This window comes from Aspergillus neoniger, assembly GCF_003184625.1.
Source record: "Aspergillus neoniger CBS 115656 unplaced genomic scaffold BO87scaffold_11, whole genome shotgun sequence".
NCBI classification, from domain to species: domain Eukaryota; kingdom Fungi; phylum Ascomycota; class Eurotiomycetes; order Eurotiales; family Aspergillaceae; genus Aspergillus; species Aspergillus neoniger.
In genome coordinates this window covers 511,903-528,645 of record NW_020291139.1, presented here as the reverse complement: position 1 = coordinate 528,645, position 16,743 = coordinate 511,903, and the positions used below count along the sequence as shown (strand labels likewise).

The 16,743-nt window shown below is 50.3% G+C and overlaps 9 protein-coding genes across 9 annotated transcripts in view; 6 read left to right on the top strand and 3 right to left on the bottom strand.

The window, feature by feature from the left end:
* Window positions 1-8: 8 nt before the first annotated feature.
* Window positions 9-1,696, bottom strand: BO87DRAFT_305554 (putative F-box and JmjC domain protein; the record flags this gene model as incomplete). Its single annotated transcript, XM_025619326.1, has 2 exons — window positions 9-1,197; window positions 1,362-1,696. 2 exons carry the CDS (start codon window positions 1,694-1,696, stop codon window positions 9-11), a joined length of 1,524 nt encoding a protein of 507 aa, XP_025481213.1.
* Window positions 1,697-2,455: 759 nt separating this feature from the next.
* BO87DRAFT_375351 (uncharacterized protein) lies at window positions 2,456-2,973 on the top strand. The gene has a single exon (XM_025623013.1). It carries the CDS (start codon window positions 2,497-2,499, stop codon window positions 2,797-2,799), a length of 303 nt encoding a protein of 100 aa, XP_025481212.1. The 5' UTR covers window positions 2,456-2,496; the 3' UTR covers window positions 2,800-2,973.
* On the top strand, window positions 2,834-4,323 carry tif1 (putative eukaryotic translation initiation factor 4). The gene is made up of 2 exons (XM_025618722.1): window positions 2,834-3,341; window positions 3,399-4,323. The coding sequence occupies exons 1-2, from the start codon at window positions 3,156-3,158 to the stop codon at window positions 4,185-4,187; spliced, it is 975 nt and encodes a 324-aa protein (XP_025481211.1). The 5' UTR covers window positions 2,834-3,155; the 3' UTR covers window positions 4,188-4,323.
* A 548-nt stretch (window positions 4,324-4,871) lies between these two features.
* BO87DRAFT_385413 (uncharacterized protein) lies at window positions 4,872-5,888 on the top strand (the record flags this gene model as incomplete). Its single annotated transcript, XM_025624723.1, has 1 exon — window positions 4,872-5,888. The coding sequence occupies one exon, from the start codon at window positions 4,872-4,874 to the stop codon at window positions 5,886-5,888; it is 1,017 nt and encodes a 338-aa protein (XP_025481210.1).
* Window positions 5,889-5,893: 5 nt separating this feature from the next.
* On the bottom strand, window positions 5,894-6,895 carry BO87DRAFT_331811 (fumarylacetoacetate hydrolase family protein). The gene is made up of 3 exons (XM_025620350.1): window positions 6,787-6,895; window positions 6,511-6,722; window positions 5,894-6,422 (listed from the first exon to the last, which is right to left on the bottom strand). The coding sequence occupies exons 1-3, from the start codon at window positions 6,843-6,845 to the stop codon at window positions 5,995-5,997; spliced, it is 699 nt and encodes a 232-aa protein (XP_025481209.1). The 5' UTR covers window positions 6,846-6,895; the 3' UTR covers window positions 5,894-5,994.
* A 355-nt stretch (window positions 6,896-7,250) lies between these two features.
* Window positions 7,251-7,978, top strand: BO87DRAFT_414859 (uncharacterized protein). Its single transcript, XM_025626653.1, has 2 exons — window positions 7,251-7,445; window positions 7,573-7,978. Exons 1-2 carry the CDS (start codon window positions 7,398-7,400, stop codon window positions 7,834-7,836), a joined length of 312 nt encoding a protein of 103 aa, XP_025481208.1. The 5' UTR covers window positions 7,251-7,397; the 3' UTR covers window positions 7,837-7,978.
* Window positions 7,979-10,457: 2,479 nt separating this feature from the next.
* BO87DRAFT_22527 (uncharacterized protein) lies at window positions 10,458-11,271 on the top strand. Its single transcript, XM_025618715.1, has 2 exons — window positions 10,458-10,629; window positions 10,813-11,271. The coding sequence occupies exons 1-2, from the start codon at window positions 10,585-10,587 to the stop codon at window positions 11,140-11,142; spliced, it is 375 nt and encodes a 124-aa protein (XP_025481207.1). The 5' UTR covers window positions 10,458-10,584; the 3' UTR covers window positions 11,143-11,271.
* A 129-nt stretch (window positions 11,272-11,400) lies between these two features.
* BO87DRAFT_305506 (PWI domain-containing protein) lies at window positions 11,401-13,626 on the top strand (the record flags this gene model as incomplete). The annotated part of the gene is made up of 8 exons (XM_025619324.1): window positions 11,401-11,717; window positions 11,804-11,894; window positions 11,996-12,160; window positions 12,229-12,657; window positions 12,707-12,823; window positions 12,921-13,292; window positions 13,417-13,530; window positions 13,579-13,626. 8 exons carry the CDS (start codon window positions 11,401-11,403, stop codon window positions 13,624-13,626), a joined length of 1,653 nt encoding a protein of 550 aa, XP_025481206.1.
* Window positions 13,627-14,330: 704 nt separating this feature from the next.
* Window positions 14,331-16,743, bottom strand: part of BO87DRAFT_385409 (putative cell wall protein) — a gene marked incomplete at both ends in the record, with an annotated part of 4,366 nt that continues 1,953 nt past the window's right edge. Inside the window, 3 exons of the mRNA XM_025624722.1 lie at window positions 14,331-14,380; window positions 14,895-15,049; window positions 15,752-16,649. Coding sequence (XP_025481205.1) covers window positions 14,331-14,380; window positions 14,895-15,049; window positions 15,752-16,649 — 1,103 coding nt within the window. The remainder of the gene's footprint in view (window positions 14,381-14,894; window positions 15,050-15,751; window positions 16,650-16,743) is intronic.

Genomic DNA, 16,743 nt, shown 5'->3' with positions numbered 1-16,743 from the left:
TACTGCAATTAGGGGACTTCAACATCGCTGTCATCTCCAAACCCGAAGCTAAAACCGCCTCCTGCGGCGGTCTCACCTCCGTCTTGCTCTGGGTTTCCGTGCACAATTTCGTCCCATTTCCGTTTCTTCCCCTCGTTCTTCTTCTGCAGCTCTGCCTGCGCCTGTTCCAGTAGCTCAGGATGCGATTTCTGCATCTGCGCCACAAACCGTTCGTAGGGATTGTTCACGTCCTTCCTGAAACCTGAAATCTGGTCTGCCTTGTTAGACAAGAAGTCCAGCGCAGCGCTGAGGTGGGCACGGGGTATGAAGTTCTGAGTAATGGCAATAGCTGGCTCAATGTTGACGACCAAGTGCCACCAGCCCGAAGGAACGTGGAGAATCTCGCCTTCGTGACAAATCCCCTCGATGCAGCCTGGGCTACGTCGTGCCTCCGCGTGAAAACCGAAAAGCCACTCGGCAATGCTCAGAGGGGAAGTCACTTCACTCTGGTCGTCTGACACATAGACGCCCGGAGGCGGCGGGAGCTTCGAAGACGATGGGAACATGATCCAGTATTTTGAACCACGAACAACCGCATTCCAGGCGCTGGTAGCGTTCGGGTCCTTGTGGAAGGTACTTCCAGACCGCTCGGGTCCAATGATCAGCCACTGCCTGTCAGGGCGATCGTTCCCCAGCACGGAGAAGAAGTCCTCTCCAAAGCAACTGGGAGGCCAGTAAGTGGCGTCAGCCTCCTGGTCCGGCTGACCGACTTTGAGACTCATTTTTGATACAAAGGCCCGGTCGAACAGATAGAGGGGGCTCTCATCGGAGTTGTTGTGCATGTAATCAACATAAGTATGGAAAGGCCAGTCCACTGCCTCTGCGCGGAAAACAGCCTCGCCGTAGTGATCCAAAAGCATGTTTACGGACCAGTTCTTGTAAGCTGGCCATTGTTTCACAGGCTCAGTCAAGATGAAGGGCGTGTTGCTCCATTTTTCATTGAACTCCTTAAAAGAGAGATCGGGGAGACGAGCAATTTGGTTGCGGGCAGGGATATTCTTAATGTAAGGATCTAAAGATATATGGGCGCAGTGGAAGGGCCGGTGCAGGACATCCGAGAATAAATTCGAGCAGTCTAGGATGCACTCTTCCGACGGAGGAATGTTAAGATAAGTTGAGCGCCATGTTCCTTTCCATGAGAACGAGGCGGGAGGAGACCTGACTAAAGCGTTAGTGCAATGCTCCAGGCCGTCTAGCTATAATTCTACAAATGCGATGAGACAGTAGACTGCCACGTCCCAGGTATCAACAAGAATAAGCAGTCCCCTGGCAAGTAGATGTAGACAATAGCAATAATGTAAGAACAAAGATCTGTATCTCACCCGGTGAAAAGAGCTTTCCAGAGATCTTCGGCTCTGGTGAAAGCATAGAATGCCTTGCATGTCTGTCCTATATTTAACAGACTGGGACCATCGAGGTATTCGAGCAACATCAATATCGACTCATCCGGTAGGATGTTAAAAGTGCCAATTGCATGGCGCAGGTTCTCTGCGGCGAGCAAAGCATTGCCACTAGGCTTCACGCCCAGAGGATGGCCAGGAATTTCTTCATGGCCAGACAGATCCTCAACATCGGGCTCTGGATGCGAAGAGTAGCTATGGGCAGCTACTGCACCGCCGAGAGAACGAGCACAGTCCAAGGAATTGATATCCGGCATTTTCATGATTATTATTTGAAGAAAAAGAAAGAGACGGGCATTGAATTGTAGGAACTTTCCCAATTGGGTGGGGAACGACTAGACCGGTCACAGACCGGGCGGCGGTGGTGGTACAGACTAGTAATAAACAGCCCACACAACCAACGGCCAGGGCTGTCAGGCAGGGAAGATACGGGGGGTCTTATGCCCAACCCACCCATGAACACCGCTCCTGTGGACTTGCTAAGCGGCAATACACTCGTCCTACGCAGTAAAAGACTTGCCTCCTGGGCAACGAGAATATTACCATAGATTTCCCTCCGTAGTTCTGCCAGCGAATAAGGAAATAATGACAAAATTCCCACAAGGCAAGTACGTGGGTATGTTACCCGATAAGGTAGGCGGTGCGTATCGGCTAGGCTAAATTGGCGCTAAAAATCAAAAATTTCACCGCGACAAATGGAAAAATGGCAGACACAGGGAAGGAAAAGGGAAGAAGAGAAAAAAAAAAAAAAGTTCGCAGTGCTCGTCCCGCCGCTTCTGGTCCCCCCATTTTCCCACACCATCTTCGGTCATCCAACTTGAACTTCTTTTCTCTTCCCACCCCTACGACTTTTGAAGTCTTTGTGATATCTCTCATCCCCCGAGAGTTGTGCTACCAGGTTCGTTGCTCTCTCCCCAGTGTTTCTTTGCGCATTGCGCCCTCCCCCACCATCCTCGCCTATCGCTAACAAGCCTTTTCCAGTTTTACTCCCAAAACCCCACCGTCTTCTTCGATCACAGCATCTCGCCTGTGATCTTCTTTCAACAACACCGCAATCATGGCTTCTAACGACAAGGGTTTGGAGGAGATCCCCGAGGGTATGTGTTCCTATATCGTTTGCTTCATTTTTTTCACGGCAAATTTGTGGTTTATATCTCTCTACTTTGCTGGAGAATGGGGCTCGCTCTCAAGCCAGCAGAAGAAAGAGATAATCGCCACAACCCATCATCGAAATGTCCTTCGAAGAATTATGCTGACCAGAAATTTCACATCAATAGGACAGATCGAGACCAACTACGATGAGGTCACCGACTCCTTCGACTCCATGGACCTGAAGCCCGAGCTGCTTCGCGGTATGTGATACAAATTTTATCTTCGCCCTGGTGGGGTCTGTGCCAACATGTTCTGACGACGTCCAGGTGTCTACGCCTACGGTTTCGAGCGTCCCTCCGCTATCCAGCAGCGTGCCATCAAGCCCATCATTGCCGGTAGGTTTTCCCCGCACGGTCGCCCATAATTTGTGATGCTAACTAGAGCATCCCAGGCCACGATGTCATTGCCCAGGCTCAGTCTGGTACCGGAAAGACTGCCACTTTCTCCATCTCCGCTCTCCAGAAGATCGACCAGGAGCTCAAGGCCTGCCAGGCTCTGATTGTCGCTCCCACCCGTGAGTTGGCTCAGCAGATCCAGAAGGTCGTTGTCGCCATCGGTGACTTCATGAACATTGAGTGCCACGCCTGCATTGGTGGTACCAACGTCCGTGACGACATGAACGCCCTCCGCGCCGGCCCCCAGGTCGTTGTCGGTACCCCCGGTCGTATCCACGATATGATTGAGCGCCGTGTCCTCAAGACCGACCAGATGAAGCTCTTCATCCTCGACGAGGCTGATGAGATGCTTTCTGTAAGTCTATTTCAGATCGATCCCGAGAAGATGTGCCCTGGCTAACAACATAATCAGCGTGGTTTCACCGAGCAAATCTACGACATCTTCCAGCTCCTCCCCCAGTCCACCCAGGTCACCCTGCTGTCTGCTACCATGCCCCAGGATGTCCTTGAGGTCACCACCAAGTTCATGCGTGACCCCATCCGTATCCTGGTCAAGAAGCAGGAGCTTACCCTCGAGGGTATCAAGCAGTTCTACATTGCTGTCGAGAAGGAGGAGTGGAAGCTCGACACCCTCTCCGATCTCTACGAGACCGTCACCATCACCCAGGCCGTCATCTTCTGTAACACCCGCCGCAAGGTCGACTGGCTCACCGACAAGCTCACTGCCCGTGACTTCACCGTCTCTGCCATGCACGGTGACATGGAGCAGGGCCAGCGTGATGTTATCATGAAGGAGTTCCGTTCCGGATCTTCCCGTGTCCTGATCGCCACTGACCTTCTGGCCCGTGGTATCGATGTCCAGCAGGTCTCCCTGGTCATCAACTACGACCTTCCCGCCAACCGTGAGAACTACATCCACCGTATCGGTCGTGGTGGTCGTTTCGGTCGTAAGGGTGTTGCCATCAACTTCGTCACCGCTGACGATGTCCGCATGATGCGTGAGATTGAGCAGTTCTACAGCACCCAGATCGAGGAGATGCCCATGAACGTTGCTGGTAAGCAGGACTTGACCCACACTCTTACGATCTTTCCATTCATACTGACTCTGGCATCTAGACCTCATCTAAACTCCCTAATACCATCACCTAACGTCCCTCGATGCGGATTACGAATGCAGTTGCCAATAACGCTCCAAGGGTGAGCTGCGGTGGGAAAGACGTTTTGACATCGTTGCGCTTCTCTTGGTAAAGGAGAATCCTTCAAAAAGTGGCTTTCTGTGTCTCCAGCATTTTCTCTTTTAGCAGTGGCGAGCGGGAACCGTCTTAGTCTGCGTGTTTCCGTCTTGTTCTGTTTATGGTTTCCTTTGTCTGTTATTGCTTATGGAGATGCGACACGCTTGTGCGATTTTATTGCTGTAATTCATGGTTCTCTTCCGGAAACGCTTTTTCACACCTTTTTCCTTTGCTCTGTACCTAGCTCGCTCTCTGGTTGGTTAAGGATGCTGCGTTCATACTTGACCAAGAGGTCGGGCCAAAAATGTGATTAGTTCAATCAGGCTTTCTTTTCCTCGAGGCACTTTGGGTGGACGAAGATACGATTACGGCTCGGACTGGTTGTATACCTGTGTTCACTAGTATAGACAAGAGAGGTACATACCATTCCATTAGTTTGTTTTGAATAGTCAATCTTCAACCCTTGGATTTGTGGAAGGCGCTCCAACATGTAGGGACTCTACTCCGTATAGACACAGCCTAAGCATAGTATACTATGTATACCACCCTTCCATCCTCCATCCTCCACATCCTCCACAACACATCCCATCTCAACAACCACTATCCCCCACGCAACTCGATCCCAACTAAATAAAGAACCCACCAAAAACCAAATGAACAACCCACGCCGACAACCAAACGCCAACATCCCCCACCCAGCCACCTTCCTCTGGGCCCACGAGCTCCGACGCGAAAACATCCAACTCGTGAATCAATTCAACATCATCAGAACCGACCTCGCTGTTGCCAATGATACCATAGCGAATCTGAATCACAAGCTTGAACGTCTAGATTTACGAGCACGCGAAGAAAATGCTAAACTAGAGAATAGCCTCAAGGAACTTGAAGCTCGATTCGACACTAATCTACGAACTGGTATTGAGCGGGTTGAGGAACTTGAGAATGAGAATCGTCGGTTACGGGGTAGGATTGATGGGTTGGAGAGTCGTGCTCGTGAACAAGAGAGAATGGAGGAGGGTATTCGCGTGAGGGTGCTGGATGAGGTGAGAGAGATGTTGATGGAACGGGGAGGGAGTGGAGGGAGAGGGGATGTTGTCAAGGCTTGTTCTGCTGGGTCTGATGTTCTTGTTCCGGATTCCATGCCTATGGGTTCGGTTCCTGGTGTTGTCGGGAGGAGTGGGTTGTCGTCGACGCTTTCTGATACTACGTGGGGGACGCCTTCCTCGGTGGGTGAGGAGAAGACTGAGGAATATGGGTCGGATTTGGAGGGTGCTTTGAAGCAAGGTGGGAGATCGTTGGCTGATTATTTGGTTGCTGCTGAGGGGATGAGATGTGGATTGCGGGCACAGAGGGATGAGGGTGAGGTTGTCAGAGCTGTTGTACGGGGTCTCGATGATTCTGGCATCCAGGCTTTGATCGAGGAAGAGATGAACAACGCTGGGTGGTCTTGGAGTGCTTTGAGGGATGTCATGCTGAAGGTTACTGAGGACAGGGAAATGCCTATACAAGAGCCAGTCAAGGAAAGCGAAACGCGTAATGGAAATGACAAACTCGAGTCGACAAGTGTTTCGCAGGTCCAGCGCAAAAGGCCGAGAACGAGAAGGTCCATACCCATTGTACCAGCTGATGAAGAGGACGAACGCATTGTTATGGAAATGTACCGCCGTTGAGGGACCAACTTACTTTTCATTCCAGATAGTCTATATTGGAAGAGAACCAGGGTATGTATATACAGTGTCTATCTGATACATATATCTTGTTCAAGACAGCCAGCATTTAGGTTTCACTGTACCGGTATCTACCCTCGCGGTCTTTGACCTCGACCTCAATGCGACCCTCCTCGAGCTCCTTGCCGTCATACTCAATGGACGCCTTCATGACATCGCCAGACTTGACCTGACCAACACCCTTAGGAGTACCAGTCAGGACAAGGTCACCCTTCTCCAGAGTCATGACACGGGAGATCTCCGCCAGAAGTCTGGGGATGCGGTAAAGCATCAGACCGGTGGAGTCGGCCTGGCGCATCTGCGATCCAACGCTCAAGCGGAGGAAAGCATTGTGAGGATCAGGAAGACGCGACTTGGTGATCTCCTGAGAGACAGGCAGGAAGGTATCGAAGCCCTTGGCGATCGTCCACGGGAGGCCCTTCTTCTTTGCTTCTTCTTGAACGTTGCGAGCGGTCATGTCAATACCGAGGAGGTAGCCTATATTCACAATAAAATGCCATATGGTTAGCTCATTGATACTCCTTGTCATCTGCAAAGAGAATAACTGCACAGGGTCATGACTGACTATGAATCGCATCCAAAGCACCCTTATCGTCATTCGGGTCCAGATCCCGAACGGTCTTGCCCATCACCAACGCCAATTCGACCTCATAGTGCAGGTTGGTTCCCTGAGGACGCAGCACAGGACCTTCGCCGGGGCAGAGGATAGCGGAAGCGGGCTTCAAGAAGAAAAAGGGCTGCTTGGGCTTGGTGTTGTTCAGCTCTGTGATGTGGTCGCTGCGGTTGACAGACTGCGTTAGCGGGACCTCGTCATGCGGAGATGTGGTAGGATAGAACATACGCATAGTTTCTGCCGATGCAGATAACCTTTCTGCAGTTGGCCCTGATCGCGGAGGCCATTATGAAGTGTTCAATTCTTGAGGATGGAGGGGAAAGAAGAATAGTTGAGGGGGTGGGAATGGAATGTAGAGGCAATGAGGCCTGGCGGATAATAATATAATCGGCCAGTCGGAGCTCGGCCGATGCGACGCACGGAAAGGTGCTCCGCGCGCTGCGTGCGGAGAGGCTCGGATTCTCCGAGATTCGGAGGGTCGAGCCGGATGATTGGGGATGATAAGAGGGTTGTGTGGGGAAGTAAGTGGGATTGCGATAATGGCATTTACTCTATGGTCTAATGGGATTTTAAAAAATATGTGTAGACAGTTGTTTGTAGGGAATTGTGGGTAAAGATCGTGATGAGCTGAGAATGTTTTGTTATTCTCGTTGCTCCTTACGTCACCCGCTCAATTCCTGAAGGGTGTTCTTATCACTGCATGTTAGCTACATTCATCACACTGCGTCTGTACATAATCATCTGAATCAAACCTGAAAAACAGAGCCTCTTTTCAACTTCGTCTATCGTATTGTTGCAGTATTCCACCAGATTTCCCAGTGATCCGAACCAAGACCGCCATGCAAGTAGCTGAGATCCTCTCCGATCTGACATCCCTACGCGTCTGTGTATGTGCCTTTGCTATTAACCCACTGAGCCTATATGTATACTACGGACCAATATAAGCACTTTTCTACAAACAGAACATCCTTAGTACCTCTCATCAAAGAAACCTCAATTAATGATTAAGTACAGGACCACCATGACGCCCTCGCTCTCGTTACCGTCAATGAGCGTATACCCCAAACCACAGACCAACTAAACCTCAAAGCAACAAACACAGACCTATCAGACTCTGGATTAGATTCAGGAAGCTACGAAAACGAGGATCTTTGTCGCGCAAAAGAACTCGTCGACTTGCACTACGAGTTCAAGGCCCGTCATGCGCTAGGCACGGTTGATGAGGAACTCTCGCGTGCAAGGGAGGAAGTAGCCCGAGTGCTGAGGGAACTTAGCTAGGTATGGAGAAGTACTACCTTGGTTCTAGGTTGTTTGTGAATTCTTTTTTTTCTCTTATGTATATCGATGGTTAATTCGCGCTGGCGTCATCAGCGATGTTTTGTATGGTATTGTTGCAAAGAACTAATATGCATGATTGACGTTCCGAAGGTGCCATGACTTCTAGAATGCTACTCCTGGTAGGAAGCCTTATGGATTTATCACTGGGTAGGGTCACTACTTATGTAGATTGCCATCTCTGTCTGCAGTATTAAGGTTGGCTTGGTTTTTCTGGCCTGCAGAATGTTCACTTAAAGATGGCTACTGTGCTTGCTTCTATGAAAACGAGTATTGAGGATCTAATACCCTTCTTTATTCTGTATACCATTCTCAAACTATCGAGTTTGTTGGTATTCCCGCACAATCTCTTCGCCAGGTGTTCATAATCCCGGCCGGGGTTCAGCAGGATATTGTCTAATGGGCTGGTATTCACGCCTGACAGATAGTCCAAAAACCATCCAGATCTCCAAAATGCAACACCCTTCAGGCAGTTCTTTAGCAGACTAGTTGACGCAGTTTAACCAAGGATCACATACATCCGGAAGGCCCGGACCAAATGGCCCAGTAAAGCCTTTCGCAGTAGCCTCCTAAGCATCCTGGTTGTCACGCTTGACGGATGACTCGGCACCAGTCAGATCCCTGCCAGAACCTTTCCCTGATTCATAGTTAGCAAGCGCTAATTAATCATACTTGGCAAGGGGCCTTATACAAGAGAACTTGTTACATCCTTTTCACGGATCTATTATCAGCAATTTAATTATTATCGTATCGAGGGATCTCATACACCTAGAACGCCGGTTTTAGGCGAGGCATTTTCTGCAGTAGCCTCCTGGGTATCCTGGTTGTCACGTTTGGAGTTTTGACCCAAGAGATCCTATCAACGATCAGCAAGTAGTAGAGAGACAACTTTTTGCAGTAACCAGGGAGCGATCAGGAATATTTCTATGTTCCAATAACTCACAGCAGGTAGGGCCAGAGCCGCACCGACCAGGACGAGATTGATCAGGGTGTATCTCATTTTGAAGGACAAACGTTTGTCAGAGACAAGAGAGATCAAAGATGGATAAACAAAGATTCTTTATCTAATTGAGGGACTTTGTTCTGTCAGAGAGACTGATGAAAGGTGCCTTTGAACTGGGGCCCCTCGCACTGGGTTTTATACATTGGTCAACTCGACTTAAGGTCTTCTAGTCATCATTTACGGCGGTCATCCCCACATGGTCTCTGGTTACAGTAACACGTCTTTCAATCAATCAGAGGAAAGATATGGTTGGCTGAACTGAAAGATCTTCACTTTGGGTAAGACTTTGCAGTAGTCCAATACAGAAAGACGCCTTGCATTGTCGAAGAATGTAGACTTATGTGGAAAGCCGTCAGCTTCTGGGCCAGGTCACAGGAGAAGGGCGTAGTAAGGCTGCGTAGCATCAGTCACCGCCGGTCATCTCAATCAACTATAGCACACAGTGGTTACACTGCGTTGGACTAAGTCTGGGCAATCAATGGTTAAGTCTACATTCGCTTAAGAGCTAAAAGAGCAGAAAGTCGGTTTAGCTGATCTATCACCTGCTAGTTGAAGCAACTCCTGACGAGTCAGTACTAAAGGAGTGAAAATGTAATATTTTTTGGGGGTTTTTCTTTCTTTTCTTTTTTGCAATTTTGGGGGGAGTGGTTTGGTTGAATCAAGTTTCGAAAGTAATAATCATCTGTTTTTGCTTGTTTCCTGTGTCCTAGTTATCCCCTTCCTTTTTTTTTATCTCGGGAATACGGGAAGATAGTCAACTTGATCATGCATAAGCAAATCCTCCCAAAGCCAGTACAAGCCATCAGATTGGAGATTGTTCAGAAATAATTGCTCACACGAATATCGTCCACAGAGTAGCGCCCCCGAAGCTGTACACACTGAAGTAAGGTGAGATCAGCACATACAGTGTCCCCTGGATAATCCCGAGCCGTCGTGCTTCCGTGAAAGTAGAGAATTATCAGATAACTTTCTCCCACAGGGCTCATGAGTCAATAGAGTACTACATCTTCTTGGAATGCCATTCGGAGATACTCTACTAACCAGACCCCTCAGTACCTACCGTTACTCTGCAATCTCAAGTTCAGAGTCGTCGGTGATATTCTTGCAATGGCCTCGCCAAAATACCAGGAATTGCCTGAAGATGATGAGCGAGGAGGTCTGTTGGATCAGACAGATGCAGTTCATTCACGCCCTGGCCGAACCCCCTTCTCGAAATATCTATATTCCGTCATATTGGGAATCAGCCTTTCATTCAATATATATGGACTACTCAACATGATCCAAGGTTCCAAAGATATCTGCATTCCAAATCCTATATTCTGTCAGTTATCCCCCCTACTGGCTTCTGGGTCATTCAAGGTGAGGACCATCCTATCTAGTACCTATATGCTGATTGTACGGAGCAGCGCCGGCAAATCGGATCATAGATTATAAAACGGTGACCTTTAACAGCGGCTTTGTGTCTAGGACCCCGTACATGGGCCCTCCTAGTGACGCCTATGATAAAGCGTGGGAGGACTTGTATAACTGTATGATAACACCTTGCCCTCTGCCCACAATTCCCGGTTGAAACACACTTGCCAACGCTAGCTTCGTTTCCTTTGAGAATAGATGGCATTATTAAGATCCCACAGTCCGATGCGGCCAATCTAATCAACCATACTCTACCACTTGCCTCTGAGCCAGGCATGTATGTGATTGGACTTGATGTTTTTCATCAACTTCATTGTCTGGTATGTGAGATCTTCTTTCTTTCTTTCTTTCTTTCTTTCTTTTCTTTCTTTTCTTTCTTTTCTTTCTTTTCTTTCTTTTCTTTCTTTTCTTTCTTTTCTTTCTTTTCTTTCTTTTCTTTCTTTTCTTTCTTTTCTTTCTTCCCCTTGAACAGGTATACAGATCCACTCACCCCTTCCTACTAGCACCACCTTCATAAAAAGGCCTGGGGTCATGACATGGGCCTCAACATGAGTGACCCTGAAGCGGTGAAAAATTTTTGGATCCATCTCGACCATTGTTCTGATTCCATCCGCCAGAGTCTCATGTGCAGCTCGGATGTATCAACCATCCACTGGCGGTGGAATGAGAGTATACCGCGATGGCAGGCAGAGAGCAGGATCGTACATACCTGCCGCGACTTTGAAGCTATACGGAACTGGGCCTTTGAGGAACGGCCGGAGCTGTGGACTTCGAAACGTGGGTGCCGGATCCATTGCGAGGAGAGGTATGAAGGGCAGACTTGGATTAAATAGATGGCCGAACCACATATAACATATAACTATTGAATATTGCTCCAGTACTATAAACTATTCAAACAAACACCGTAGTAGCCACCCGGTCTTCCTCCTGAAAGGATCTTCTCGAGGTTCTATATAAGATCCTGGATAGATATGATCAACCCTGCCCTTGTCTCTCCAATGTCCTGAGATGAACTTCCAGCAAGTTTTCAGTGGCAGTACTTGAAAATTGAAGGAGCGAGTCGGCTGGTACTTTAAATAGTCAAGTACAGTATGAGAGGTATTTCCTATAACATTGGTACTTCCCAGAAAGGCAAGATTGAAGCTATCATCGGTCCGACTGCGACTCCGGCCTTCGGGCATCGACAAACACCCAACCCGCAGTTTCGTGGCTGGCTCAACACCGCAGCTGTTCACGCGCCGGTCGCTGTACCTATTGTCGACTCTTCACTTGCTGTTGGTTCTCTCGAACTAGGACTAGAAACCATGGCGACAAGTGTGGATGCCAAGCTGCTGAAGCAGACCAAATTCCCTCCGGAATTCAGCCGGAAGGTGGACATGACCAAGGTCAACATCGAGGTGATGAAGAAGTGCGTTGCAAAAGCCCCAGCTAAGTCTCTTATCGCGAGGTGCTGTTATCACCCGGGTCTGGAACTAACACTTTAAATCATTGCAGATGGATTGCTGGAAAGATCTCCGAGATCCTGGGAAATGAAGATGACGTCGTTATTGAGCTTTGCTTTAACCTTTTGGAAGGGTCGCGGTTTGTATGTACGACCTTTTACCTTTTGCCTTCCATGCTGATTTGCTATGTTTTACCTGGGGTTCAGCCATCCAAGCTAACTGGTCTCACTTTGCATTATCTTAGCCCGATATCAAGTCCCTGCAGATTCAGCTCACCGGATTTCTCGATAAAGATACTGGCAAGTTTTGCAAGGAGCTGTGGTCGCTATGTTTGAGTGCCCAGGAAAACCCCCAGGGTGTACCCAAGGAGTTGCTGGAGGCGAAGAAACTGGAGCTTATCCAAGAGAAGGTGGGATATTTTACGGATGTCCGGGTTGCTGGTCTCGCGCTGACGCCCTCGTTATCACTAGATCGAAGCGGAAAGAGCCGCCGAGGAAGCTCGCAAACAGAAGGAACAGGAGCGCGCGCGAGAGCGAGAACTTGAAGACCTTCGACGCAGAGAAAGATCTGAGCGCTCAAGGGGAGGAAGAAGAGGCGGTGGCCGCGGTGGTCGAGACTTTGATAGACGTCGGTCGCCTCCGCGACAGCGCAGCCGTGACCGTTTCCGAGGTCCGCCTGGCAGACGAGAGTTCGACTCCTACGTGCCCTCAGGCTCTCGTCGAGGCCGTCGGCCATCCCGTTCGCCCAGCCGCTCTCGCTCTCGCTCCGTCTCTTCCTCGCGCTCACCTCCACCACGTCGGCGCCATCCTGGTAACGACCGGAACCGACGACGTCGGTCAATTAGCGGCTCTGTCTCCCCGGACCGCGGCGATCGCAGGAGGCCCAGGAGACGCAGCCCTGATTACGGTGATCGTGCAAGATCCAATACCCGCAGTGAATCATCACGCTCACGTAGTCCCAGAAGAGACCGACGGAGACGGAGATCCGTTTCTTCCCGCAGTGCATCGCGTTCACCTGTCCCCAGAGACCGACGCAGGAGAAGAGGTTCTTCGGCATCAAGGTCCCGTTCGAGGTCGCAAGGGTCGGATGGTAGCGGCACCAGACGCAGAGGATCATCGCCTTACTCTTCACGAGATGATAAGAAAGAATCCACCGCTGATATTGCAAAGGCCCGCAAGTCCCGTGACGACCGTCGCTTGAGTCGCAGCAGAGAGCGCAATGACGCCCGCAGACGCCGGTACTCATCCCAGAGTGTCAGCCGCAGCCGCAGTCGAGGCCGTTCCCGCAGCGCCAGCCAGGATTCCCGCAGTCGGAGTCGGAGTCGCAGCCGTAGCCACAGCCGCATGAGGGATAGGAAGCGTCGTCGGTCCATTGAGAGATATGCCCCAGTTGCACGGAGACGGCGCAACACGTCCTCCGTATCCGTCCCCAGTGATAAGCGAAAGAGGATGGCTGATGAAGACGAGGATGCCGCCAGACGATCACCACCGCCGGCTGAGAAGCCAAGCTCGAGCGACCACGAGATGAAGGATGCCACTGAGGTGGGTGAATGATTTCTAAGGGTCCTCTTCACACAAAATCTATGATTTCCTAAGTTCGTTCAATGCCCACAACTCTGCTCTGCCCCTCTCACTCTAAAGACCTAAACTAACCACCTAATTGCAGACTGCTGTTCCCTCCAATAACGCAGCTCGTGTACGCATCTCCAGCTCCGAACTACGCGAGAAGCTGCTCCGCGAGAAGATCATCGCGATGCGCCGGACCGCCTCGAGCGATAAGGTAGGTAGCTCTACATCTTCAAGGTAGTTCTCATGTCCTACCGTTCAGGGCACACTCAGCTTCACCTACATAAACCACATACCAAAGCCCCACTAAAGAGCGAAGGATTGGAGGATTCCGCAACTCAATATTTAGCGATCTATTCACACGTGGTAATGTCACTATAAACAATAAACAAAAAAGAGAGTTTGCATCCTATGCCTGTCTCAGCAATATCTCCGTCAATAGTCCAACTACCCCCTGTACCATCATACTTTAATTTATTTTCCTTCAAAGTTCAGACTACGCAATCCCAGTTCCGCGGAACGAACAGCAAAGTTTGCTCGGCAAGTGGATTAGTAGATACTAGATAGTCTCCGTCCCAAATATCAGTCCGGGGAGGGAACCACTACTAGCGCACTTGATTTAAACAAAGTTTACCCGGCATGCGACCGTTTTCGGGACATTCTCCACAAGGCTAGGTTGACTATTGAATTTTGGGTTGATCGACTATTGAGACTATTGTGTGTCGGTTTATTTAGACCGTTGAGCCGTTGGTATAGCAGATGCTCAGTTATTGGGGAGATCTTAATATGTGGTTGGTTGTGGTTAGCTGGGGAGGGGAGGTGGTGTGAGTATGCCCCTACTCTATGTGCTGAAGAGTCAGGGGAGGTGGGGGTAGTATACAGGCTATGTCTCGCTCCTACATGAAGTATGCATTCAATGGGTATCTAGATCGATTCAGGAGATAGATGCTAGATTGCTAATAGAGCTACAACGGAATTACACTGTAGTTACAGACTCATGACTGAGGAGGCTATCTAATTCAGGTATTCACCAGTTGGCCTTGAACCAGGGAAGTTGATAACATCTATAACACCACTTCACATAATGAGCGTGTCTAAACTCCACTCTAAAAAGATACATGTGCACAGAAAAATCCAAAACAAACAATATCCTTCCCCTCGTAATCGTATCCCATCCATCCCACCCATCCCTCCCCCTTAACCTCGAGACGAACAATCCATACTAACAGCCCCCTATACCCCAACTGCCACCATCGTTAGCACAGACACCAAACTACGTACTACTGACCCAACGATTAAAATCCATTCAAAGGCTCACAATAAATAATACCTGACTACTATAACCTATCTTAAGCACTGAATCCACCTACAAAGACAGCACTGCAGATCACCAACAACACACCGAGTGTATACAAAGTACTACGTATAAGATCATCTCGATAAGAGCTTAAAACATACATTACCCACAACAGTACTCCATAACCCCCCACTGTATACTCGTCCCGTATAATGGATGACGTCCTCCCCATCCCGTCGTCTCCATTCTCCTCCCACCATGCTAACCAAGTAACTACTTACTTCTCGTACGCATAAGCTCCAACTCATCATCATCTCTCTTCGTCAGCTTACCCACTGCCGTGCCGCTGTCGTGACGTACATCATCTCCCGTCCTTAGCCGCTTGATGATGTAGTGACAGCTGCGTGGCTGTGTCGTGCTCTCTAATTGTGATCGACTGGGTTCGTGTTTAGCTCAGACCCTGTCAGCTGAGTGGGATGAGTAGGCTTGGTTCTGGAAGCCTTGATGAGTAAAGGTAAATAGACTAGCTAACTAACAGGCAGGGATTCGAATTAGAGGGGTGTTCGTTCGTTCGTTGGTATGGCTCTAATCACGATTGACGGGATCGTCGGAGGACAGGGGAACTGTCTTACTAAGAACGAGGATTGTCTCCTGCATTACTGCTTTGGGAGATTGGGGCAGATGGGGGCCACACGTGTTGTTAGTAAGATGAAGATGCTAAGAAAGTAGTAAGATCTACAGAGTATTTTGGGATGGAGATACGTTGGTTTGGCATATCGGATCGAGATTAAGAGAAATGAAGAAATAAAACATTCAGGACGAGGTTGGCTTTCGCACAATCCTCCATCATAAGTACTGTACAGGTATTCAAATAACACATCATTGCATCGGCAAAGCGAATGGACTCCATTGGAGGGAAAGGTGGGATAGTATCAAACAATCAAGCCAGAAAATAAAGATTTGTACCTGCTTCGCCGCTATAGACATCCTGCTCCCCTGGCCTTGTACAAATTCGAGCAGATATTCAAGACAATCTTCACAATAATAAGAATTAGAAAATTAGGTATATACAGGAGGACTATTCACCATTGATGCCGTTGCTATCGTCGTAACTTGTAGGCTGCTGTTGGAAGCTTACCAGTCGCAAGCCGAAACGCTCACAGTAGCGGTGACGGTGACAGTAACCACCTCAGTCTCGGAGCCGGAGCCAGAGCCGGAGCCGGAACCAGCGACGGGAGCGGTGGTGATCTGAGGAGAGGAACCACCCTCAGTGACCGAGGTGGCAGCGGGGACAGGAGTCACGGTCTCGGTAGCGACAGGGACGACAGTCTGGCCGGTGATGGTGTCGCAGGGAGTGGTGGAGGCTCCAGCGCTGGCGCCCTCGGGGACACTAGCGGTGGGAACAGCAGGGACGCTAGCAGCGCCGGAGGGGACGACACCACCGCTGGGGGCGGGGGAGCCACCGCTGGGAGCGTTGCCAGAGCCAGACTGAGCAGGAGCGGCAGGGGTCTCGGAGGGGCTGGCACCGCTAGGGGCACCAGGGGCACCAGACTCAGCAGGGACACTGGGAGCGGAACCGCCCTCAGTCATGGTAGCAACGGGAACGACAGTCTGACCGGTGAGAGTGTCGCAGGGGGTGGTGGAAGCACCAGCGCTGGCACCCTCGGGGACACTGGCGGTGGGAACGGCAGGGACGCTAGCAGCACCGGAGGGAACGACACCGCCGCTGGGGGCAGGGGCACCACCGGACTGAGCGGGAGCAGAGGGAACAACACCACCGCTAGGAGCAGGGGCACCACCGGAGGGAGCACCAGGGGCACCGGACTGAGCAGGGGCGCTGGGGGCAGAGCCACCCTCGGTCATGGTAGCAACGGGAACAACAGTCTGACCGGTGAGAGTGTCGCAGGGGGTGGTGGAAGCACCAGCGCTGGCACCTTCAGGGACGCTAGCAGTGGGAACGGCAGGGACGCTAGCGGTAGGAACAGCAGGGACGGAGCCGGAGGGGACAGAGGGAACGCTACCAGAGGGAGCAGCACCTCCAGAGCCAGAGCCAGAGCCAGAGCCAGAGCCAGAGCCAGAGCCAGAGCCAGAGCCAGAGCCAGAGCCAGAGCCAGAGCCAGAGCCAGAGCC

Bases quoted from the DNA above. Each gene is read 5' to 3' on its own strand.
- BO87DRAFT_331811 (XM_025620350.1), bottom strand. From the start codon at position 6,845: ATGGCCTCCGCGATCAGGGCCAACTGCAGAAAGGTTATCTGCATCGGC. The intron at 6,723-6,786 runs GTATGTTCTATC...TGTCAACCGCAG, and splicing joins TGCATCGGCAGAAACTATGC to CGACCACATCACAGAGCTGA. The intron at 6,423-6,510 runs GTCAGTCATGAC...TTGTGAATATAG, and splicing joins TGCTTTGGATGCGATTCATA to GCTACCTCCTCGGTATTGAC.
- BO87DRAFT_414859 (XM_025626653.1), top strand. From the start codon at position 7,398: ATGCAAGTAGCTGAGATCCTCTCCGATCTGACATCCCTACGCGTCTGT. The intron at 7,446-7,572 runs GTATGTGCCTTT...GATTAAGTACAG, and splicing joins TGACATCCCTACGCGTCTGT to GACCACCATGACGCCCTCGC.
- BO87DRAFT_375351 (XM_025623013.1), top strand. From the start codon at position 2,497: ATGGCTTCTAACGACAAGGGTTTGGAGGAGATCCCCGAGGGTATGTGT.
- BO87DRAFT_22527 (XM_025618715.1), top strand. From the start codon at position 10,585: ATGTATGTGATTGGACTTGATGTTTTTCATCAACTTCATTGTCTG. The intron at 10,630-10,812 runs GTATGTGAGATC...CCTTCCTACTAG, and splicing joins TTCATCAACTTCATTGTCTG to CACCACCTTCATAAAAAGGC.
- tif1 (XM_025618722.1), top strand. From the start codon at position 3,156: ATGAACATTGAGTGCCACGCCTGCATTGGTGGTACCAACGTCCGTGAC. The intron at 3,342-3,398 runs GTAAGTCTATTT...CAACATAATCAG, and splicing joins AGGCTGATGAGATGCTTTCT to CGTGGTTTCACCGAGCAAAT.